At 50.5% G+C, this 24947-nt stretch overlaps 1 protein-coding gene and 1 long non-coding RNA gene across 5 annotated transcripts; one reads left to right on the top strand and one right to left on the bottom strand.

Moving 5' to 3' along the window:
- Nucleotides 1-1459: 1459 nt before the first annotated feature.
- LOC117002245 (zinc finger protein 239-like) lies at nt 1460-14271 on the bottom strand. Of its 3 annotated transcripts, XR_004419240.1 has the most exons (4): nt 12472-14271; nt 11971-12046; nt 7312-11785; nt 1460-5472 (listed from the first exon to the last, which is right to left on the bottom strand). XR_004419240.1 is itself a non-coding variant. In XM_033071169.1 (3 exons), the coding sequence occupies exons 2-3, from the start codon at nt 11990-11992 to the stop codon at nt 10959-10961; spliced, it is 849 nt and encodes a 282-aa protein (XP_032927060.1). In that variant the 5' UTR covers nt 11993-12049; nt 12472-14271; the 3' UTR covers nt 1460-10958. The 3 variants fall into 3 exon arrangements, 2 of the variants coding, with proteins under 2 accessions (XP_032927060.1, XP_032927059.1); XM_033071169.1 differs by having other exon boundaries at nt 1460-11785; nt 11971-12049; XM_033071168.1 differs by having other exon boundaries at nt 1460-11785.
- A 1476-nt stretch (nt 14272-15747) lies between these two features.
- On the top strand, nt 15748-17517 carry LOC117002249. 2 transcript variants are annotated; one of them, XR_004419245.1, is made up of 3 exons: nt 15748-15864; nt 16506-16588; nt 17293-17517. It is a non-coding gene; the product is annotated as an uncharacterized LOC117002249 (long non-coding RNA). The 2 variants fall into 2 exon arrangements; XR_004419244.1 differs by having other exon boundaries at nt 16486-16588.
- The last annotated feature ends 7430 nt before the right edge of the window (nt 17518-24947 follow it).

Below are 24947 nucleotides of genomic sequence, written 5' to 3'. Positions count from 1 at the left end.
GACTGCCGAATCGTGGCACCGGCCGAGCCCCTGCGGTTGCCGAAATGAGGTGGCGGGGAAGCCCCTGTGGCTGCCGAATCGCAGCGCCGGCCCAGCCCCTGCGGCCACCGAAAAGCCGCGGCAACGGCGGCGCTGCTCCTGCAGCCACCGAAAAGCGGCAACAAGTGGCACAGCCCCCAGGAAGCGGAGAGAAGCGGCGCGGTCGCCGCCGCCGGCCACGGGGGAGCGATGAGAAGCGCCGCCACCACTGGCCACGGGGAAGCCGGGACACAGTGCAGCCGCACAGTGGGAGCCGGGAGCCATGAGCTGTGCCAGCCGGCGCCGGGGGCGGGCGGGAGTGCCGGGGCCCACTGCACGGGGAGGGCACCTGGGGCTGCATTTAAAGGCTACACCGATCTTTGAAAAATGTTTGCAAATTGAGCACCTGCCAGTAATTCGTTACTTTGTTGCGCGCCACACGGTTCCTTGCTGCAAAAAAAAAAGTGCGCCTTATAGTCCAGTGCGCCTTATGGTCGTGAAATTACTGTAATTCACAAACAAGTACTTAACTTCTGGAAAAATGCTGTCTTGTTTTAAGTCCTAGTGGCTTTTGTCTTGGAATTCCGAACTTTATGTAGCTTTCCCCCAAATCTCCATCGGTCCTGTAACATTTGGAAGAAAAATTTCAGAAACAATCTTTTTTTTTTCTTTTTTTTTTCCGTTTGATGAACAAAATGAGGAAATTGTGTTTTGAAGATCTAAATTAAAAGAAGGTATTGAGGTGATATTTAATATATGATTAGAAAGCAGAGAGCTTGTAATTTTTTTTTTTATCATGCAGTTCTGTCTCATGCTTTTACTGTTTCATTTCATGGGTTTCTTTTGAAGATGTTTTTGGCTTGTAAGCTGAAGTTTTACACTTGAGTCATACAGAAAAATCCTCCTCTGCAACACAAGTGTACACAAATTGCTGGCAGAGTCTAAATTGTAGATAACTGGATTGAGCTATGAGCTTAAAGATGAAGGGGACAAAAGCATGTCCCAAAGTTGCATTTGATAGTCTTAGAGTCTTATCTGGGGATGTTTTACATCAGGCTTAAAGACTGCATTTGTTCATAGTGGTTTGTAGAATCTACAATGACATTTTATTTGAGTTGGAGTCATACAGACAAACCATAACATGTACTTAGCTCTTTCTTTTTTGGTTTTGATGAGATATCACAGCAAAACCCGCTGTAGAAGGTTACTTGAAAAACATGGATTTAGAATGTTGAGATGAATATTATAATGGATGATGACAAGATCCTGCAATTAAGCTGCAATGTTAATATTTTATTAGAGGTAACTCACAGAAAACGTGTTAGAAATCATGTCCTTTTACAGGCTCCTGTAAGCAACACTGTGAACTTGTTTCTTACTTAGGAAAAATATTCTTTAATTTAGCATTTATACTTTGTCACATAAGTTTGTAACCTTCTTGAAGGGATTTGAGTGTTTTTTGAAGCCTCATTATTTGCAATAAATGTTTCTGGAAAGTAAAGACTGATTTGCCTTCTTTACCTGTAGTTATAATTTCAAAAGAAATTACATTGGAGATTGCAATACTCCTGTTTATAATTTACTGCACTTTACTGAAACAGTACAGATTGTAGCATGAAAGGAATTGCTCTGCATGAATATTTCTCATGGTTGTATGCCTCTGAATTTTTTCCTTCTTCCCAGTACTGCTGTTAAAGTTATTACTGAGTTGCTGAGGTAATCAAGATAACTTATACAATGATGTATCCTCATGATAATACAAAGTTGTTCTCATTGAAGTCAGTGGTATAAAATCCCATGAGGCAAAATTAAATTCCATGTCTATTAAATACAGTGTATATATAGGTGAACAGACTGGAATATTTGCATATTTTGTCCTATTCTGTCTAAAAATGCTGAAGATTTTTCATACCAAATATTTTTGGAGGAAGTCAGACCAGATGCCATGATTCATAGGAGGTTCTTAGTAGTGTATCTATTTCCTCAGACTAATGCAGATTTATTGCCATTTTAACAGATGATAAAATATACATCTTACAATGGCTTCATTTATTTTTGGATAAAAATAAATATTTTTGAATGGTTATTTGAAAGGGACATGAACTGCATAAAATGACATTAATTTCTGAGCACCTTTCTATGGTTCAGAGCTTGCAAATTAGTGATCTCATAGTGTAAATTTCTCAGATGCCATCATCAAGACTAACCAATTGTGCTTATGCCAGATCAGAAATTAACACAAATGTGGACTGTTTTTCATATGACAGCAGTTTTATGTGACAGGAGAAATGTGGAACCAATTTATTTTATTCTCCAGATGAATTTTTGTAGATTACTTTTTAACTGATCAAACCCCATATTACAAATCCAAATGAAAATGCCTATCTGTCCTAAATGGAGCATCAAAGTGCTTCTATTACTGTTCCAACTGTTAATTGTAATTAATCATATTGAAGAAACCCAAAGCCTAGGCAAGGTCAGGGTCCCACTGTGTCAAGAATTGTGCAAAATATACAGTAAGAAATAACTCCTCTCCAAGGAGTTTCTAGACTAGGAAAATGGCACTGACAAGCAGGAAAAAAGGAATTAATACTATTTACATGATAATGATCTGAAGTATGTATTCTCAAGTGATAGATATAGAGTATTTCAGTAGCTGAGATACTTCTCAGGGACTTGGTTTTCTGACATCACTGTAATATGAAGCCTGATAATATCAGGAAACTCTAGCTGAACAGGCAAAACTCACTAGTTAGTTTTGAAAATTCTACCTTTTGCAACTGCCCCTGTAATCTAAAAAGAACTGTGAGGAAAGAACAGAACTGTGCCCTGCTATTTCTAGACCTAAAATGACCACAAGCCTATTCTTGTATTGTGTCTTCCCTGTGAGACTGGGAAGTCTATATTAGAAGACGATATTGGGTTTTGTCCATTTTATCAATTGGTTTTTTGGTAATGTCACATAACAGTAATTTGTATCACTTTCTCAATAGAAAACACTGGTTACTGAAAAATAATGCATTTTGTTCTACCTTGCCAAACTGTGTGCCTGTATTAAACTAAAACTGTATCTGTGTATTAAATCTAATTGTGGCTTAAATTATATGTGTTTGAGAATGTGATCAGTATTGAAACAGAATTTCTGAGTACTAATCCTTCCCTGAATTTTAGAGTCAAGAATGAAATGGAGTTCTTCCTTATTTGTATAAAGTAGAACTTTTCTATTTATGACCTTGTCAGACAGGACTGTCTACAGACATGAACATTATTCTCAGAGGAAATTTCTTCCAGCAATAACACAAAAATTGTTAGATCAGTGTTTGGTTGGAAGATGATGAAATATCCTCTGATTCCCTAGAAAAGTCAGACACGAAGGAAAATGCAGAGTGGGATATGGCTAATATTTTGAATCAAGAAACTGTATTGTGTCTTTGAATGGGAATAGTATTCACTGTTCTTAAAGATTTTGATTGGCATTTACCTACATTACAATAGAAGTAGATTCCTCTAAAATTAAGATTGAATACAAAAACGCATGCACAGCATTACAACTCAGTAGCAATTTAGACATATATTCAAATAACCAAGAATTATCATCAGAGATGTTACAGAAATAGACTTTTATTGATGGCAGAATCTCAAAAGTCCAGAGATTTCGATAGCTGTGATTCAGCTTGTTAAAATTAGGATTGTTTGCAAGAGTTTTTCCATTACTTCATGTTATAAGAATATTCTTAAAAGTCCCTGCTTTGAATTTGGAATGCTCTGAGATGTGACGTTGTTTATGATAATGCCAATAGTAAAACTAAGCAGAGTTTTACAGCATTAGACTAATGGTACAGGGAAGCCTCGAAACCTTCAGAGAAAATTGGTTTTTATTGCAGTTATGACAGGTTAAAGATATGAGAAAATGCAGCGGTACGTCAGATGGGTTGGAATTTTCCCTTCAGGAAAATTTCTGTGTGAAATTTCCATACATGGCTATTACATTTGGAAATTATGAAACTGAATACTCATTATTCTGGACTGTCCAGTTCCTGATAGGGTTCAGAAGTGTTGAAGAGCATTTCTCTTTCCCCTATCCATGTGGGCTAAGGGAAACCAGCAAACAGGAACGGACAAACCACAGTGTTGTGACACATGACTGCAGTGGGTGTAAATGACAAGGTTTTGGGAGGCAGTGAGGATTTCACGGCTGGCTGCTGTAGGAGGGATTGTGCTGGACACAGCTGGCCCCAGACAGCTCCACGACAGGCCCATTGCAAGCCAAGGCTGGGTCCATCATCCAAGCTTTTGGCACAGACAGATCCCCAGAGGGGCTGAGGTCCATGGATGAGTACACCACAATATAGAATTCCCTGAAGGGAATGCAGACTGTGCAGGACCCACACTGGAGCTTGAGAAAAAAGTGGGATGGAAGCAGCAGCAGCAGAATGAAATGCCCCAATTGTACACACTGCTCACTGTCTTGCTGAAGGGACTGAGTGTCACCTGTGGTGGGACCAAGGGGGGAAGACAGGTGCCTATGACAAAAAAAAGTGACGCTGAGACAATGAATGAGGAGGAGAGATACTTGGCGATAAGCTGAGCATAATAGTAAAGTTGAGACAGGGAAAGAGGGAGTGAAGATGTTTTCACTAAATGTGTAAACATTTGTTTCCCTTTGCTGCTGGTTTTGGGTTTGGCATTTTTTTGTTTCCCAAGACCCAATCCAAAAATATACATATTAATTTGTAATAAATAAAATTCTCAAAAATATGCTTTACTTTAAACTCTTTTAGTAAATAATTAGTTTTCAATTTTACTTGTATAAGATTATATAGTGTTGTGCTTTGGATCTGTGACCAAAGCAGTGTTGATAAGATGGGGGATGTTTTAGACATTCTTGAGCAGCACTTGCACAGCACCCAGATCTTTTGTGTTTCGCATATTTCCTTGCCAGGGAGTAAACAGGAATTTGGGAGGGGTAAGCCAGGAGCATTGACCCCAAGTGACCAAAAGGATGTTCCATACTTCATGATATGATGCACAATAGAATTTGGCAGAAACAAGGAGGAATGTTTCAAGTGGTGGTGTTTGTTTTTTCAAGTGGTGGTTACATTTCCTGGAATGGCTGAACAGCTGCCTGGACATGGGAAGCAATTAACTAATTCCTTGCTCTGCTTTTCTTGCATGCACGGCTTTTGCTGTTCCTAGGAAACTGTCTTTATCTCAATCCATGAGTTTTCTCACTTTTGCCCTTCCAGGTCTCTCCCCATCACTCTCGGGAAGAGTGAGCAAGCAGTTGTGTGGTCCTCAGCTGCCTGCTGGGGTTAACCCATAGCAGGTCATCTCTGATGTATCTGTCACCAGCACAACCCACTCCAAAACAACCAACAGGAGGCACCACCACCCGAGGTGTTTCTGGAGTCTTGCTGATTCCTGCTGCTTGTAGAAACTGGGCTGTCTCCTGGACTAAAATGGTAAAAGCACTGTTGTGAATCATTATCATTCACCTCACTAGACTTGTAAAATGCTTTGATGTTATTTGCCTCTGGCATTCAGCCACAGCTCTGCTGGATTGGAAATACATACTGGTTCAGCTGTGCATATTCTGCCTGAATCTGCTTCTGTATCATAGCTGCAGACAGCTCAGCTCATACAGTCTAAGCTGTGTCTGACATCCTATTTGAAAAAAGTAAGGCCTATGCCATAAAATGACATACAATACTTATGTATTTGCCAAGTTCCCTGCATGAAATTCATCCCATGTTTTACTGAATGCAAGGTTTGAAAAGGAAACAGAGAAATGTTCATAGAGAAATGGCTTCAGAACCTAGTATATTTGATCATGAGATCTGAAAATTATTTTTTTTCCTAAATAATCCAATTACTTGTGGGTTCTAGTGGGTGTACCTTTTTTTGCATGAACACTATAAACCAACAGATTTTTCTGTGCTATTTTTTCTGACCTTAAAGAGAAAGAGGAAAGAACATAGGACTCAAGGTAAGCAAAGGAGAGCAGGACAATCCCCTCCCTTGCCTGGATGCTGATGCTGTGCTTGATGTACCCCAGGGTACACTTGGCTCTCCTGGCTGCCAGGGCATTGCTGACTCTTGCTTAACTTGCCACCAGCCAGGTGGCAACCACCAACCCCAAGTCCCTTGCCATGGCACAGCTTTCCAGAGTTTCCCTAGGTGGGTTACTGTAACAGAAAATCAGATTTCACAAACAGGACTTTCCCCTCATGAAGCTGTGCTTCCTGTGACCAACAACTGTGTTGTCCTTCAGGTGTTTTTCAATACCTCCCATCATTTTACCCGTTGTTGAAGTGAGACTGACAGGCCTGTAGTTTCCAGGGTCATCCTTACCCTGCCTGAAAACTGGGAAAACTCTAGCCAGTTTTCAGTAGACTGGGACCTACATCAAGTTAAATGTTCTGTGTCTCTTGTATCTTTGGAAAATAACTCAAATCCGAAGAGACAAGGCCAATGCTACAAAGAGTGCCAAAATACCCTGAAAACATTCTCACAGTGTGTAGAACTTTTTTAAAATGTTTGCTAAAAGATCTCAGTCCCTCCTACTGAAGTCAATAGGAGAGCTTTTTCCATTGACCTTTCCAGGTTCATGAGTTCAGGACAGCAATTAAGACATTTGAAAAACCATCCCAGTGTTTTCAGCTGACCAAAAAAAGAGTATGACAGTCTCACAAGACAGGCAGCTCTTCAGATCAGTGTTACAGATCTGAAAGTAACTCAAAATAGCTCAGTCAAATTTTGCTAATGTTCAAATGATCAAGAAATTGTTCTTAGTCTTTGAAGATTTTGCACTTCTACCACCATTAGTTACAGAGCTATTTCTATTCCATATACACATATGAATGCTATTCTGTTAAGTATAATTTGATGCAAGGCACATGAAAAATACTTAAAATAATTAATATTTAGCAAAGGTGGTTTGTCCTTTTTTTTTTCCTTTCCTTTTTGTTCTTGTCTGTAAAAGCTTATTCCTTCAGTACACTGGGTTTTGTGTCTGTTATTAATTTTTCCTATTTCTTTCATATTCCATTTTACACATAAAGTTTCAATATGTCTGTTCTAGTTCTTGAAAATTACTTCATTTTTGTATTAATGTATACAATGTAATCTGGAGGATTCCATGCATTGAGATAACTTATTATCACAATGACAATATCTGGTGAGATACCTTGGGACATTTAGGAAATTAATTTCACTTCTTTATTGCTTTCTTCTCTTATCTATAGTTAGTTCCACACTATTCTTGCCGTATATGTGTCAGAAATTTGTGCATACCAGATATAGCATGGTCATCTGGAAGGTGTTCTATTCCTTACAGATCTCTGCTCCACAAAGATCTATTCCATTCAGCACTGGCCTTTTCCAGATGATCTCATTCATTTACTGATGCTTATTCTTCTCCCTGTAGTGCGACAGCTGATAATTCAAAATCTAAAGAAAAGAACAAGGAGGTGACACTTCGGCAAAAAAAAACAAGTGCGCCCTATAGTCCGGAGCGCCTTATATGATCTACAAAGTTGTGAAGTGTTCCTGCACCACACCCTGGAGCTGGCACGGCCCTGCCGGACCTTCGGCACCTGCGCCGTGAGGGACATGAAGCTCCTCCACCAGTGACATCAGCTACAGGTCACTGTCACCTCCCTGGGTTGATGGCACCTGCCACAGGCCCTGGTACCCCCTGTGGGGTGCTCATTGTACCCCTGTGGGGACTGTCACCCCCAATGGTTCCTGTCACCTCCCACGGGCTGTGTCATCCCCTGTGCTTGGATGGAACTGGGCTTGGTAAATAACTGAAGCTCTGTGTAAAAGCTCTTTGTGTTCTTTCACCTATGGCTTGTGCTTGCCTTAGTGCAGACACAACCTCCACATTCAGGGTGGGAATACTTACAGGGTCTCCACCTCTTCATTTAACTGATCCTGAAAGTACTTGCATATCTCTGTCACTGTGTAGGGCACTGTTTGGTAGCAGTGTGTTGACCCTGACCATCATCTCTGGGTTCAGTTTGGTTTAGGGCTACAGACTCTCCATGCTCTCTAAGATTCCCTCTCTCTCATCTCCATCACCAAGCTCTGCCTGAAGCCTCCTCATACAATCGGACTGGGCTGTGAGCAGCCCCTCTGCCTGCAGCTTCTTTTCCTTCTCCTGATCATGCTCAGCAACAACAGCGCCTTCCCTAAAGCCTGCTCTCCCTCTCCAGAGGATTTAAACCCCCTGAACGATAGACACCCCTCTGTGTGTGGGACCAGGGGTTATGAGCATCATTCAGCCTTAGGAAAACCCCTGGTTCCCAGGACAGTAAGAGATAACTTGGAAAGCTCCTGTCATCCCCAGCAATGCAGACACCTTCCCCTGAGCCAGACCCCCTGGTCTCCTCTCCCAGGCAGCAGAGCCTCTGCCCCCAGGGTTGTGTGGCCCAGGACAGGAGCTTCCTGTGCAGGGGGAGCTCCAGCACAGCAGGGACACATCTCTCCTGATGCATGGTCATGATGCATGGGTACCGGGCGATCGCCACGTGGGACCCGCCAAGATCCCTCCAGGGCCGGAGGCGGCTGCGGCCGGCGGGGCCAGAGCTGAAGGCGTGGTTATGCAAATCTAGGAGCGATCTCGCGCTGGGATTGGTGGGTGGGAGCAGCGCGGGGTTTCTGCGGTCACGTGAGGGCCGTGAGGGGAGCGGAGCGATGGCGGCGGCGTCCGGTGAGAGGGTACAGGGACCGGGAATGGGGACAGGGAATGAGAACGGGGACTGGGAATGGGGACAGAGAACAGGAATGAGGACGGGGAATGGGGACAGGGACCGCGAATGCGGAGAGGGAAGTGGGAGAGGGACCGGAAATGGGGACAGGGACAGGGAATGGGACCAGGAAAAGGGACAGGAACCGGCCATACCGGAGAGGGACAGGGAAAGGGACTGGAAGTGGGATTAGGAAAGGACCCACGGACAGGGAATGACGATGTGAATAATGGAATGGGTCTGAGAATGGGACTGGGTCTGGGAATGGGACCGGGAAGGAGCACAGGGACCGGGAATTTGGCACCTAGAATGCGACTCGGAACTGGACTACAAGACTGAGAGCCTGAAGGGATCTGCGACTGGGACTAGAGCATCCACAGCAAGAGTGAGAATGGGATGGGGAATGGGGACAGGGACAGGGGCTGGGAATACAGGAACAGGACAGGGAATGTGGGAGCAGCAAGTGCAGAGAGAATCTGGGCTGGGGATCAGTGCTCAGCAGAGCTCCAGTGAAAGCCAGCGGGGGTGGGAGCTCTGCAGCTGGGCCTGCCCTGGGCTGCTGCGGCCCAGGGCCCAAAGGCTGGAGCTGCAGCCTTGCTCCTGTGGCAAGAGCAGGAGCCTGGTGCAGGCCCGTGGCCCCTGCACGGCCCCAGCAGGAGGGATGGCTCTGAGGCCCAGGGCTGCTGGCAGCGTGGGCTGCTGTGGCCAGCTGGGGCCTCTGAGCAATCGCCAAAGCCTTGTGCTCTCTGCAGCTGGCCAAGGGCAGCAGCAGGGCTCAAGGCTTCGTGTGGCACAGGCTGCCCCAGCTGGGGAGCCCTCAGGCCCCCGTGGCACAGGCGGCCTCAGCAGCGGCACCGGCAATGGCAGCGCCTGTGGAGATTGGGGATGGCTTTACAGCTTCAAAGAGCACAGCAGCTGCTGCTGCTGTCAAGTTGTTCAGTGCAAAGGCACGGCAGGCTCCAAAGGCAAAGCGTGCCAGGCTGTAAAATCCCTGTGCAATCTTTGTGGCCTAAAGTGCCGATGGAAGCAGCAGCAGCTCTCTGGTGCCAGAGGGGGAAGCTGTGGCCTGGGACAGAGGCTCGAGAAGCAGATGCTCCCTGGCCTTTCTTCTTCTCTTACTGTTCTTCCTCTTCTTCTCTCACATGCTGGTAGTGGTGATGATGATGGTTGTGGAGGAAGAGAGAGTGATGTGAGAGGAGCGAGAGAGAGCTCTGGCTCCAAGACAGGAATTTTTTTTGACAAATTACTCAGTGAGCCAAAATCACCAACCTGAAGCATTTCTCTTAAACCTCTTAGAATTCTGCTTCTCTAATACAAAAGTCTACATCTAACTTGTGCACATGGCCTATCTGTTCTATCTGAAGAATATAAGAAATACTCTTACTACATTTTTATTGTGTATCGAGCTGTGTTTTTGAGCTATCAGTGCAACTTGTATTTTACATTACATTTTATGGCTTTTACTTTTTAAGGCATTTAAAACATATTTTAATGTACTTCACACTAAGATTTACACTTCTATTTTATATCTATAAAACCTAATATGTCTACTTCCTTAAACTAAACCTTGGAGCTCTATTTCATGCTTGCGTGGCTTAATGTAATTTAATTTCTAAAAAGGTTTTAATTTAATTCTTGCCTTTGTTCTCTGTTCGAGGGACTCAGAGAGGTTTCTGTGTTACACACTGCAGCATGTGGGAATCGGGACAGGGACTGGGAATGGGACAGGGACTATGGAAACAGCAATTTGAGAGAGAATATGGGATTGGAATGAAGAAGATAGAACAAGGAACGGAAATGGGAATAGGGGAACTGGATTCGGAATGGGAACATGGGAACGGGACAGGAAATATAAAAATGGAAATACAGGAATGGGAGTGAGACCAGGAATACAAGAGGAACAGGACAAGGAATATGGGACTGGAAATATGGGAAGAGCAACCAGGCAGAGAATGCAGGGCAGGGAGAGGGAATGAGAGTGGAAATGGGATTTGGCCTGGGATGGCAGCAGGAGGATGTGGAGCCCCCAGCCAGGTGTGTTCCCAACACGGATCAGCAGCACCAGGGATCAGCAGGGCTCTGCCCACCGGGGGTCACTGGGGATCATCCAGTGCGGATCCTGCCATGGGGGATGGAGCTGGAGCAGTGCACGAAGCTCTTCCCACACTCAGGGAACTCGCAGGGCTTCCCTCAGTGGAGACTCCGTATGTGTTTGTTCAAGTAAATGCTACTGGAGAAGCTCTGCCCACACTCGGGACACTCATAGGGCCTCTCCCCGGTGTGGATGCGCCGGTGCGTGGTGAGAGCAGAGTTCTGCTTGAAGCCCTTCCTGCAGTCAGGGCACTCATAAGGCCTCCAATCCATGTGAGTGCGATAATGCAGGAGGAGATGGGAGTTGCTCCGAAACCTCTTCCAGCATTTATCACACTCGTAGGGCCTCTCCCCAGTGTGGATGAGTTGGTGCGTAATAAGGGTGGAGTTTTGCTTGAAGCTCATCCCGCAGATGGAGCAGCAGAACGGCCTCTCATCCCTGTGAATGCGATAGTGCATGAGGAGATTTGAGTTGCTCTGAAACCTCTTCCTGCATTTATCACACTCGTAGGGCCTCTCCCCAGTGTGGATTCTCCGGTGTTTGTTCAGACTTGAGCGCACTCTGAATCCCTTCCCACACTCCTCACACTCATAAGGTCGTTCCCCTGTGTGGATTCTCCGGTGTTCAATCAGCTGCGATCTCCACCAGAATCCCTTCCCACAATCCGAGCACTTGTGGGGCTTCTCCCCATCGTGAAGCTGCTCCTGGAGCCCCAGCTCCGAGCTGCGGCCGCCTCCACAGCCCGGGCTGGCTCTTTCCTGCTGGGATCCCCGGGCTGTGCGTTTGCAGCCCCTCCTGGTGTGGGATCTCCGCAGCTTTTCCTCCCCGTTGCGTTCCTGCAGTGTGGAGCCGCTGCCAACGGTCTCTTGCACGAGGTTCTGCCGCGGGGATTTGTCCTCGCTGCTGTCCGTGCTCAGGTCCTGCTCTGGGGCACGAAGGACAAGCACAGGACGGGATTTGTCTCCCTGCCAGAGGCAAGGGCAAGGAGATCCCCCCAGCGCGTCCCCGGCAGGAGGGCGTCGGCAGCGGAGTTGTGCTGCAGCCGGGGCCGTGCTGGGCTGGGACATGGAGCAGGACACAGGGGGAAAGGGACACTGACTTCCTCCTCACCTGCCTGCGCCTCCAGGGCCATCTTCCTCTTCCTCACGTCCTCCTTCTCCGCCTCGGTGCCGAGGTTTGGGAAATGCTGCTTTGGGGAGGAAAACAAGGGCTGAGCGCATTGGGTTCGCTGGTGCCGCTGGCCAAGGGCAGCTGGAGAAGTCAGCGCCCCTTTCAGCCTCGGGGGGCCCGGAGCCCGCTCATCACCAAGCTCCCGCAGCCCTCCAGGTTGCCGGGGGTGCCCCGGCTCCGGGATCGGCCCTGGGCGCTCTCCCCGCTCCGGGGCTCCCGCCTTCCCCCCCGGCTCTGCCGGCGATGCCCAGAGCCGAGACCGCCCCCTCCCCGCCACTCCCGGGCCATCGCCACGTGGGACCCGCCAAGATCCCTCCAGGGCCATTTCGGGCTCGCCTTTGGGCTCCTGCCAGATCCAAACATCCCCTGCTCCGCAAAAAAAAAACCCCTCTCGGAGACACCCCATGATGGATTTGGGGCGAGCTCCCCCTCCCCGCTCACCTGCGGCTTCTTGGGGGCGCCGATGGTGCCGGAGCCGGGGAATCTGCGGCTGAGCGGGGAAAGCGACTGGTTCCAAAAACGCTTCTCCTCTTCCTTTCGCTCATCCTCTTCCGGTTCCTCCTGTGTCCTTCCTCTTCCTCCTGCCGCTTCTTCACTTCATCCTCTTCCTCCCGCTCCTCCTCCGCTCCCAGCCCGGCCCGGCCCGGTGCCGACACCCAAAAGCAGCCGCGCTCTGCTGCCGGGGGTTGCGGAGCGGCTGCGGCCCGCGCGGCGCTGGGAGTGATACTGGGAGCAGTGGGAATGCCAGGGAGAGCAGCGGCAGCGATGCTAAGAGCCCCGGGCAGGAACTGGGAGCGCTTTCCCTGCCAGTGCCGCTCTTACTGGGAGCAGTCAGCGCACTGCGGGGAAAGGCTGCGGCCGGCGGTGGGCGGGGTCCGAGCAGAGGGCCTGGTTATGCAAATCTAGGAGCGATCTCGCGCTGGGATTGGTGGGTGGGAGCAGCGCGGGGTTTCTGCGGTCACGTGAGGGCCGTGAGGGGAACGGAGCGATGGCGGCGGCGTCCGGTGAGAGGGGACAGGGACTGGGAATGGGGATAGGGAATGGCGACAGGGACTGGGATTGTGACAGGGAAGGCAATGAGGACTGAGTCCCGGAATTCCGGGCCTGGGAACAGGGACACGGACTACAGGGCCAAGACCCAGAATACGGGACAGGGACGAGAAATGGAACCGGGAATGGGAATACGGGAACAGGACGGGGAATGTGGAAGCAGCAAGCACAGAGAGAATCTGGGCTGGGGATCAGTGCTCAGCAGAGCTCCAGTGAAAGCCAGCGGGGGTGGGAGCTCTGCAGCTGGGCCTGCCCTGGGCTGCTGCGGCCCAGGGCCCAAAGGCTGGAGCTGCAGCCTTGCTCCTGTGGCAACAACAGGAGCCTGGTGCAGGCCCGTGGCCCCTGCACGGCCCCAGCAGGAGGGAGGGCTCTGAGGCCCAGGGCTGCTGGCAGCGTGGGCTGCTGTGGCCAGCTGGGGGCCTCTGAGCAATGGCCAAAGCCTTGTGCTCTCTGCAGCTGGCCAAGGGCAGCAGCAGGGCTCAAGGCTTCGTGTGGCACAGGCTGCCCCAGCTGGGGAGCCCTCAGGCCCCCGTGGCACAGGCGGCCTCAGCAGCGGCACCGGCAATGGCAGCGCCTGTGGGGATTGGGGATGGCTTTACAGCTTCAAAGAGCACAGCAGCTGCTGCTGCTGTCAAGTTGTTCAGTGCAAAGGCACGGCAGGCTCCAAAGGCAAAGCGTGCCAGGCTGTAAAGTCCCTGTGCAATCTCTGTGGCCTAAAGTGCCGATGGAAGCAGCAGCAGCTCTCTGGTACCAGAGGGGGAAGCTGTGGCCTGGGACAGAGGCTCGAGAGGCAGATGCTCCCTGGCCTTTCTTTTTCTCTTCTTTTCTTCTTGTTCTTCCTCTTCTTCTTCTCTCACGTGCTGGTAGTGGTGATGATGATGGTTGTGGAGGAAGAGAGTGATGAGAGCTATCAGTGCAACTTGTATTTATATTACATTTTACGGCTTTTACTTTTTAAGGCATTTAAAACATATTTCTACATATGTCACACTAAGGTTTTTACTTCTACTTCATATCTATGCAATCTATTATTTCTAATCCTTAAAACTAAACCTTAGACCTCTATTCCATGTATGTGGGAGTAATGTAATTTAATTTCTCGAAATGTTTTTAATTTCATTCTTGTCTTCTGTTCTCTCTCGTAGGGACTGAGAGAGACTTCTGTGTTACACACTGCAACAACCGGGAATGGTAATGGGGACAGGGGCTGGGAATGGGGACAGGGATATGGGAATGGGAATGAAAACAGGACTTGGGAATGGGAATATGGGAACCGGACAGGGAATATGGAAATAGGATTTGGAGAGAGAACATGGGATGGGAATTAAGAAGATGGGGTTTGGATGGGAAATGGCTATACAGGAACAGGATTGGGAATGGGAATATTGGAACGGGACTCGAAATTTAAAAATGGAAATATGAGAGTGAGACCAGGAATACAGGAGGAACAGGACAAGGAATATGGGACTGGGGATATGGGAACGGCAACCAGGCAGAGAATACAGGGCAGGGAGAGGGAATGAGACTGGGATTGGGATCTGGACTGCGATGGGAGCAGGAGGACGTGGAGCCCCCAGCCAGGTGTGTTCCCAACACGGATCAGCTGCACCAGGGCTCAGTGGGGCTCTGCCCACTGGGGGTCACTGGGGATCATCCAGCGTGCATCCTGCCGTGGCAGAATGTCACGGTCCACACAACCTGAGCGGGCTGTTGAACACAATAGTCCATAAACCTCCCCACCTTTTGGCCAGTGGCCACTCGCCTTGGAAAATGACTATAAAATTATTACTCTCCAAAGAGACCTTTGAGACTTCTTTCCCCCCACGGATGGAAGACTTTGCCGGATGATCTGAGGACGTCCCATCTGTTGGTAGCTATTCCCCCTATTCTCTCTCTCTGTCTGTCTCTCTCTCTCTCTCTACTTCATAATCTTTATATCTCTCCCTCTCACCACTACCCCAAAATGAAGTTGTTGGCCCTCAATAAACTGCTTTGCTGCTTCCTGCTGAACAAAACCTTAGTCTCTTGCTGTTGTCTTTTGCACCCTGTGGTCGAATGAACCATCACAATGGGATAACGGGGATGGAATAGTGGCATAATAATGGGAATGGGATAACGGAGATAACGGAGATGGGATAATGGGGATGGGATAACAGGATAAAAACGGGAATGGGATAACGGGGATAACTGGGATGGGATAACGGGGCACCAGGGGGCTGTCCGCGGTACAGGTGGAATAACGGGTTAACAACGGGATAACGGGGCACTGGGAATGGGAAAACAGGAGAATGGGGTAACAGCAATGGGGAGAATAGGGACACCGGGAATGGGGATAATGGGGACAGCAGGAATGCGGATACAATGGGATACGCATGGGATAACGGGAATGGAGATACAGAAGAATGGGGGGACATCGGGACAGGGGGGACACCGGGAATGGGGGACAACCCTGAACCGGGAGTGGGACAAGTTGGGGACACACAGCGGGAATGGGGGACAGCGGGAGAGGGGCCAGGGCGGCACCAGGACAGGGGAGACATGAGGGTGGCACCGGGGACACAAGGGTGACACGGGGGTGACACCGGGGGAACACGGGTTTGACACCGGGACAAAACGGGGGTGACCCCACCCCCGTTAATCCCACCCCCCCCCCCCCAGTGCTGGGCCGAGCCGTGTCCCGGCAGAGGGGACGGAGCCTCGGAATCAGGCCCCGCCCCCGCGCGCTGCGCACCGTGACCCGCCCGATCGCGGTGACACCGGGGACAGGCGAGACGCGCGCGCCCGGTACGGGACGCCCGGGGTGGGGACACCCCCTGGAGCCCTCCCCTCGGGACCCCCGGACCCCAAACCCCGCTCCAGCCCCGGGACCTCCGGACGGTGCCCCCCAGATGTCCCCTCGGGGCTCCCCCCACTGCCATTCCCGCCCCCACCAACTCCTGCGCCCCCCGCCCCACCCCGGGAGCGGCCCCGGCCCCCTCCAAGGGTGACTGACGGGAAAGGTGTTGGGGCACCGGGACTCCCGGAATTGGGGAGTTTGGAGCGCCCCGGATACGGATTTTCCTTTTGGGGGGCTCCCGGAGCCCTGGGTCCTTGCGGGGGGAGTGGGGGGGCTGGGGGGGAGATCCCCGGCTCTTTTCTGGGGGGATCCCGGAACGTATAGGGGTGGATTTGGGGAGCTGGGGGGGGATCCCGAACTGCTCAGTCCCTTTTGGGGGAGGGGATATTTTTGGGGGAGTGGTCCTGGGTCCTTCCTGGGGGGAGTTTTTGGGGGGTCTCGGGGCTCTGGTTTCTCTTTTGGGGGGGGGGGGGAGTGGCGGACCCCAAGACCTTTAGGGGGAAATTTTGGGGGTCCCGGCCCCCAAATGAGAAGGGTCCGGATTTTGGGGGGCCGACGCTGCCCTCCAGGCCCCCTCCGTGCCCCCCAGGGCCGTGGCTGCCGTTTCCTTCGGTGCCTTCGTGGTGGGGGCGGCGCTGGCGGGGGTGCTCTGGCTCGTGCATGGCCGGACAGGTGAGAGACCCCCCCCGCCAAAATCATCCCTGTTCCCCCAAAAGAATCCTCTCAGAATAATCCCCCCTCCCCAAATCATCTCCAACCCCCTCCAAAAATCCCCCCTCCCCAAAATATCCCCCCCGCTCCAAAAAAATCCCCCAACCCCATCCCTGGGCCCTCTCCCCTCTCCCAGACTCCCCCAGGGCTAGGACCCCCTCCCCCCAAAATTCCCCTTTAACCCCCCTAGGACCCCCCCACCCCCCTCAACCCCCCAAAATTCCCCTTTAACCCCCCCATCCCCCCCCAATTGGGGTGGGTCTGCCCTGATCTCTGCCCCTCCCCCCCCGCAGCCCCTCAGGCCCCCCCGGCCCCAGCGCTGCCCCTCAGCCTGGGTGGGTGCAGGTACTGGGAATACAGGGAGGGACTGGGAATGGATACTGGGAGCACGGAGGGAGCTGGCCATACTGGGGATACTGGGAATGGCACATGGGATACTGGGAGTACTGGGAGCACTGGGCAGGTCACTGGGAGCACTGGGGGCACTCAGCTCTGACAGGACCTGGGGATTTTGGGGATCCCGTTGGGCCGGACTGCGGGGGTAGGAGGGGTCTGGGTTGGGTCTGTCCCTGTCATTGTCGTTGCCACTGCCCGTGTCACCGTGAGTGTCATTGTCCCTGTCACTGTCCCATCCCTGTCCCCATGCCCGTCCCTGTCCCTCGCAGGTGACGATCGCAGCTCCGCGCGCTCGGGCTGAGCGGTTCCTGCGGGCAGAGGGAGTCGCGGCAGGGGGAGGGGGCGGCCGGAGCTCGCCCAGCCTGGAGCCATCACTGCCCTGCCCGGAGCCCGGGGAGGGAGGAGCTGCACCCTGGGGTAACCGCACTGGAGCGGGGAGCCAGAACCAGCAAATTAATTAAAGGGTGTTAATTAATCAGTTAACGCCTCTGTAACCAGCGAGCACTGACGCCTTCACTCATTAAAATGTCCCGATGGTGCAAAGCTCTGCGGATTGGGGGAGTGACCTTGGGGGAACTCCCGGACTTTGGTTCTCCAGCCTTGGAGCACCTCTGCCCTTTGGGGGATCCCCGGATATTGAGGGAACCCCCAACCTTTGCGGCACCCCCGGCCTTTTGGGGAACCCCCGGGCATTGGGGGAACAAAAGAAAATGAAGAAAAACCCAATCAATAACCCCAAGAAAATTCTGAGAGTGCGAACGGGAGGGTTTGGACACGGGGGGATCCCGCTGGGATTGGGGGGCCCCTGCAGAATCTCCTCAAACACCCCCAGGTTTGGGGGGCCTTGGTGTCCTCACCCCCCACCTCCGTCCTGGGGCTCGGAGGGGCTCGGGGTGTCCTTGTCCCCATCTCTGTGCTCCGGCTGATCTCGGGGTGTCCTTGTCCCCACCTCTGTGCTCCGGCTGATCTCGGGGTGTCCTTGTCCCCACCTCTGTGCTCCGGGTGATCTCCGGGTGTTCTGCAGGTTGGGAACAGCCAAAGCAGCCAAAGGGTTTGAGGCTTGGGCTTCTGCAGGAAGTTTTGTGTCTCCGCTTCGATGCCACGTCTGGGACTTCGGGTCCTTGGCGCGCGCGATTTCCCAGAGTCGGCGGCAGGAAAAGCCGGGTTTAGGCGGTGCGAAAAGCCAGGTTTAGGTGGTGGTGTCCAAGTTTAGGGCAAATTTAGGGAAAACTTCTGGAAGGAGCCCCCAGAAAACAAAACCCCCACGACTCCTCCCCCCACCACCGGGTGTGGGAAGAATTTCCTCAGAGGAAAAGTGGAAAAAAACCTGTTTATTAATCAAACAAAACACTCCCCAACACAAGAGAAGAAAATGAACAGCCCCAGATGACAAAAAAAAAACTCTTTCACCGGTGTGAGAGGATGACAAACTCAGAAGATCTCTCCTGCGAGTGGTATCAGTCTCCGGCGCTGGGGATGACTGCTGCAGATCACAAACTGCAGGGTCCCGGTGTTCCTTGGTGTTCCAGGTCCAGTCCAAAACAGGCTCAGATGGTATACAGAAAGGGAAAGAAGGAAAGAACAAAAAAACAGTCCAGGGAAAGAGATTGGACTGCCTAAATAAACCAACTAATAAGCAAAAGCCAGCAAAGCCAAAGCCAGCAAGCCAAGGAAGCAAAAAGCCAAAAGCCAGCCCCGAGCCAGCAAACCTCACCTCCCCTAAGCACAGACATGGGGGAGGGGAGCCAGCTGATAAGCAGACAAAACAAACCTTCACTTAAACAGAACACACGACTGGGGATACAAGCACCAGGACAGGTGGGAAAAGCCGATTTTAGCTGGGAAAAGCCGGGTTTAGGTGAGAAAAGTCGTGTTTAGGTGAGAAAAGCTGGGTTTAAGTGTTGCCTTGGGGCAGTGGGTGAAACATTGGGATTTCTGGTGCTGACAAGGGTTCTGCAGCTTCCCCAGAAATTCCCCTTTGCCCTGCCCTCGATGAATCTGAAAGAGCCGCGCGCGGTTTGGGGTGAGCCCAGGACTCCAGAGAGATTGAAAAGATGTAGGGGAGCCAGGGGCTGACTGGGAGTACTGGGAGCGAACTGGGAGCACTGGGAGTGAACTGGGAACTTTGGGGGGATCTGGGAGTGATGCAGGGATGGCACTGGGAGCACTGGGGGAGACAAGGGATGAGACTGGGATGGCGCTGCCGGGAACAACACTGAGTCCACCAGGAGTGAACTGAGAGTCAGCTGGGAGCACTGGTTGGAACTGGGAGCATTCAGGGGAGCCAGGGAGTCCTACTGGGAGCGCTGGTTGGAACTGGGAGCACTCAGGAGAGCCAGGGAGTCCTACTGGGAGCACTGGTTGGAACTGGGAGCACTGAGGTGAGGTACTGGGAGCACTGGGAGCGGGCACTGGGAGCAGTGGACACCCCATAGTGTCCCATTTGCTTGAGTCCAGCTCCTCTCCGGCTGGGCAGGCGGGGAGGGGTCGAGGGGTCCCCGTGGTTTTCGGGTCCCCCCAAGCAGGGAGGGTTTGATTGACAGCTAGGGGGGAACGGGCGGGGAATGGGGGTGGGAATGCAGGGGGTGTCCAGTGGGAGATTCAGGGTGTGCTGGGAACGAGAGACTCCGGGAATGAGGGACCTCGGGAATGGAGGGACCCCCGGAATGGAGGGACCTCGGGAATGTGGGACTCTGGGCACGTGGGAGCCCGGGAATGCCAGACCCAAGGAATTATGGATCCCGGTAATGCAGCGACCTCATGGATGAGTGACCCCAGGAATGGGGGACTCCGGGAATCAGGAATTCCGGGAATGGCATGTTCCCGAGAATGAGGGACCCCAGGAATTGAGAGACGCCGTTAATGAGGAACTCCATGAATGAGGGACCCCGGGAATGGAGGGACCCCTGGATTAGGGTCCCCCAGGAATGAGGGACCCCAGGAATGAGGGACTCCGGGGATGGAGGGACCCCTGGATTAAGGGCCCCCGGGAATGAGGGACCCCCGCAATGCAGTGACTTCGGGAAAGCGTGGACCCCAGGAATGAGGAATCCCTGGGATTGGAGGGACCCCGGGAATTTGGGATCCCGGGAATGGAGGAACCCTGGGAATAGACACCCCAGGAATGAGGGACCCCGGGATTGGAGGGACCCCGGGACTGGAGGGACCCCGGGACTGGAGGGACCATGAATGAGGGATCCCGGCATTGGGGCGACCCCGGGGATTGAGGGATCCTAGGAATGAGGGACCCCGGGAATTCGGGATCCTGGGAATGGAGGGACCCAATGAATGAGGAACCCCGGGTTTGGAGGGACCCCGGGAATGGAGGGACCCCGGCAAGGGGGTGGATGCGGGACCCGGGCGATGCAGAGGCGATCCCAGGGCGTTCTGGGGGAATTCCCGGGGGTTCCCCGTCCCCACCCCAGCCGCGCCCCTCGAACGCTCCCGCGCCTCTCAAAGGGCGCGTCCGGGATCTGCCCAGCGACCGATGACGTCATGAGCAGCGCTGGCTGCCATTGGCTGATCGGCGGGGGTGGCACCAATGGCGAGCAGGGGCGGAGCCAAGACTCCAGGGCTGGGTCTGGGGGCGCTCCGAGGGCTCCTGGAGGGGACAACGAGGGGACAGAGGGAACCCCGGCACCGGGACCCCCCATTTCCGGACACGGACCCTCCTGAACCTCCATTCCTGGGCACGGACCCTCCCTGGACCCCCTGTGGAAAAAGAGGTTCACCTTCTTGGTAGATTTTAAAGGATTAGTAAAAGACAATGAGAGGCAAATAATAAAGCAAAATGTTACAACGGCCGCGTGTTTGACATTCAGCCAAGGGTGCACACTAGCTCAGAAAACACTTCTTTAAATGCATCAATACGTTGCATATTCATAGGCCTTTATGCATTACTGAAAATCATCCCCCCCAACATGTAAATCAACATTTTTGTGGCGCTATTTCGTGCCTACTCCCTGATCAATAAATTCCTTCCCTGGAAGTCTGGTTATTTTCATTCAGATAGGATAATCCAAGAATGTGAATAATTTTCTGATTATCTTTTGACCATTCTCTGAGTTACTTACATGAAAAGAAGTTTTTTACTTCACCATGTTGTAGCTCAAGAAATATATATATTTATCACAATACTAATTCTAAGCTTTGTCAGTAACAGAACTAAAACGATATTCATACAGCAAATTTTTCCCACATTATTCATCTAACATTCATTTTAATATTTGAGAAAAGCCAATAATAAAATATGTACTTATAACAATGTCCTCCCTCTTTATAAATCATTTGGCTTGAGCAATATTCCTTGTTTTCTAGCCTCCAGTATTCACTCATTTTTTTCATAAAAAATTTTTGCTTCTTCCAAGGGGTCTTCTATATTATTTTGTTTCTTTAACACCATGATCTTTTGTGCCATTCCAGATGTAGTCATTTTTGGATCTATTGTTACCACCCGCATGCCTCCAATCAAATCCCTTTTGTTTGTTTTTAGATCCTCACAAATTGATATTCCCAATTGATCTCCATTTGGTCCTGGTAAAAGAAAAAATCCTGGCTGTATAATTCCCAGAGTACAACTCCATTCCCACTGGGAGGGGAGTTCAGGATATGCTCTTTTCCCACATATCCAAAATAAGCCATCTGGTGCTTTCCAATATTCATTTTTCTGTTGATTTATATTTTCCCGAAGTTTGGATATTTCTGGGATACCATAGTAAGGATTCCTACCTGTATCATGGCATTGAAAAAACCCAATTTCTTTATTTTATTTATAATATAATAGGAGTTAGAAGACATACAAAGAAATCCCTGATATTGTCGGGAACTAGTGTGTTTGAGGAAAAGGTGGCTTTTAGAATGCCTTTAAAATAATCACTTTTCCTCCCAAACTCCTTCTGAGCCTTGCAAAGCTCTTGTTTATGCTGAGAATCAAAAGGTTGCCACTTAGGCATTCCTCTTGTTCGGGTAGAGGTGCAGTGAAGGGAATGGTCTCCAGTACCAGGTTCTGTTTTTTGGGCTCATCGCTTCTGGTTCTCATGACGTCGTGGGAACCTGAAGCTGGAAGAGCAGGAGAGCTGCCAGGGAAGGAGGAGGGAACAGGGGTGGGACAACAACTGGAATGGGGGGTGTTGTTTACAGGTGACCTGGTGGGAACAGATGATGTCATGGGAACGGGAGACAGTGGAAAGGAAGAGGAGGTACCTGGGGGAGGGGTGGAGTTTGCGGACGGGGAGGAGGGGGAGAGTTAAGAAGGGGTTGGGGAGAACAGGGTGAAAGGATTCTAGGAAGAAGAAACACAAGGGAGAGGACGAGCTATAGGGGTTCCACCATCTTGTGTCTCTCGGGGGTCATTTTGAGTGGCAAGGGAAAACTTGGGAATCTCCTTTGGGGGCATCAACTTGAACTGGAGGATTAATAGCTGGGAAAGAGGGGTTTAGGGAAAGGTCCTTGACAGCCTGGCCATCACTACCAAGGCAAGGGTACTGAGAAGTCTGTGGGAGGTCAGGAGTCAGTGACTCTCCTGTGCTACATTGCAGTTTGCCTGGTACAGACTCTCCAGGGCAGGGGACAAAGGTCTTGGATCAGGGGACGGGGAAGCCATGGGGTTATCGTTTCCTCCACTTTTCTTTCCTCAACTAACGCTGACCAAATTAGCACAAATAATGAGGAGAATTCAGCAATCGAGGCATCCCCTTTATTTGTCAACTCTGTTAATTCGCTCCCAACTGCATCCCGAAAGGGGATGGTTGGTATTTCCTCAGGGGATACTCTTGGAAAGCAGAGGAAAAGCCATTGAACACACTGTTTTAACAACCCTTTTGAAAAGTTTTGTTTACCACCCTCCAGGACACCCACAATTAGGAAATAAATCCCCCTCTGCTGTGCTGACCGTTTAGCACCCATATTCTTTGATCTTAAGCTACATCCTTAAAATCCTCCCTATGGTGCAGCAAAAGAAACAATTTAACAAACTAAAGATAAGAGCCCAGGGCCAGTTTCAGGGACAAAGAGCTTCCTGCAGCCAACTATGGTGGCTTGTAGGTTCGTGGGCCTCCTCTCCACCCCAGGGGAGCAATGGACCCTTCCCTCTACTTCCCTCAGCCTAACTTGGGAGATACTCACCTCTCTTTTGGTTCTCTGGACAGGGGCTGCAGTGAAAATCCCCCTTCAGGGAAGTGTTCCTTGGGTGCTAGAGGTTATCACTTCCTCCCCCCAAACGAGCTGCTGGACAAAGCTTTCCAGTCAGCAGCATTCAGAGGCAGCAGACAGCCAGAACTTTTTTGGGGGCCACATGTTGGGCGCCAGATGATGTGTTGGCCGGAGCTGCACTCACTTTGCCACTACAGCCCTGCGCCGAGGGTGGGTCACACCCCAGGAGCAGATGACCTGAAGTGTGGCTACAGCAATTACTCTACAGCTGTTTTGGCTGTCAGTTTGTGCTCTGAGGAGACAAGGAGGAGGGGGAGGTCTTTTGCATACGATAAAAGAGAATTTATCATTCTGGGAAATTTGGGGGCAAAAGACAAAAACACGAGTGTGCAACAGCTGAAATATGGGGGAGGTTCATGGGGAGGGTACAAATCATCAGCAAATTGGAGAAATTCTGGGGAGGGGTAAAAGGCAGGGTTCATAAAAGCATCGCCCAATTAGGGAGGTAAGGGGGGGGAAATTGGGTCACATGGACTAATGAAACATCAAATTTTAAGGGATTTCTGAAGGGGAATTCCAAGCAGGGGGCTGGCACAAAGCAGGATTGACAGGAGTTTAGGGAAGATTGACAAGGTGGGTGGGAGGGTATAATTTGGACTGGACCATTAACTTGGGCAGAACATACCATTCACCAGAAACACACTGCAACAGATACCCCCTTTTCTTTGGAGTTCTGAAAAGTTGATTTGCCACTGTTGTCCAGGCCCGTGGCCTTTTCCAATTTGACCAAGTTTTGGTTTGAGGGTATTCTTGGATTTGGTCTGGATGCAAATGTCACACTGCCAGGTTACCTGAATGACAGTAGAGTATAAATTTCTGGCAATAATCTTCTCGGTTAGATAGTTATACAAGGCATCTACTCCCCAGTGTGTTTTCTGGTGCTCTTCCCTTACTATTGACCATAACAGATGAGAAGGGATGACCATCGTCCCTTCTGCAGTAATAGCCCATCCCTCTTGGTTACACGTTCCACCTTGATCTTTTTTTTCTGTCCTTTCTGCTATATACTGCTTATGTTCAAGGGAGACCTGTCCATCTGGAATTAAAGCTCCTTCAATTGTCATCTCACCTTTCGCTTCTTCTTTTGCCTCTCTGTCCGCCAGCTCGTTTTCTTCCTCCAATTCTGAGCTCACCTTCTGGTGTGCCTTAATGTGCATAATTGCTACCTGCTCAGGTAGCTGAACTGCTTCCAGTAGCCACAGTATTTCCTGTGCATATTTGATGCTTTTCCCTTGTGAGTTCAACAGTCTCCTTTCTTTCCAGATGGCTCCATGGGTGTGTGTCCTAGGTTACAATATAAAGATGTGGCAAAAGTATGTATTGTATAACCATCTGTTAAAAACCAGGTGGGGCAGTGATCCTTATCTCTGTGGGAGATATTCTCTACTAATGGGCTATCTGTTCAAACCAGCTGGGGCAGTCATCTTTATCTTTTCCACAACCCACCCTTCCTCCAGGAAGATATCTTCTGTTAATGGACCATTGAGTCCCACTGCATGACTGATAAAATTAAATCATCCCATTGGAAGATGCTCCAGCCAGGGGGAGGAACCAAACATTTCCTACCTAAAAACCTGAGTTTTGGAACATCCACTGGTTTCCAGAGGACAAGAGCAACCAGACCTTTCTACAGGATCACTACTTCAACAAGACTACTTCATCTGGACTGCTACCACCACCCTAACTAGCAGAGTGTCAGATTGTGTTCTGACTC

This window comes from Catharus ustulatus, chromosome 12 (genome assembly GCF_009819885.2).
Source record: "Catharus ustulatus isolate bCatUst1 chromosome 12, bCatUst1.pri.v2, whole genome shotgun sequence".
Classification (NCBI taxonomy): domain Eukaryota; kingdom Metazoa; phylum Chordata; class Aves; order Passeriformes; family Turdidae; genus Catharus; species Catharus ustulatus.
Note: the sequence above shows the minus strand (reverse complement) of the source record. Positions and strands in the feature narration are given on the sequence as shown.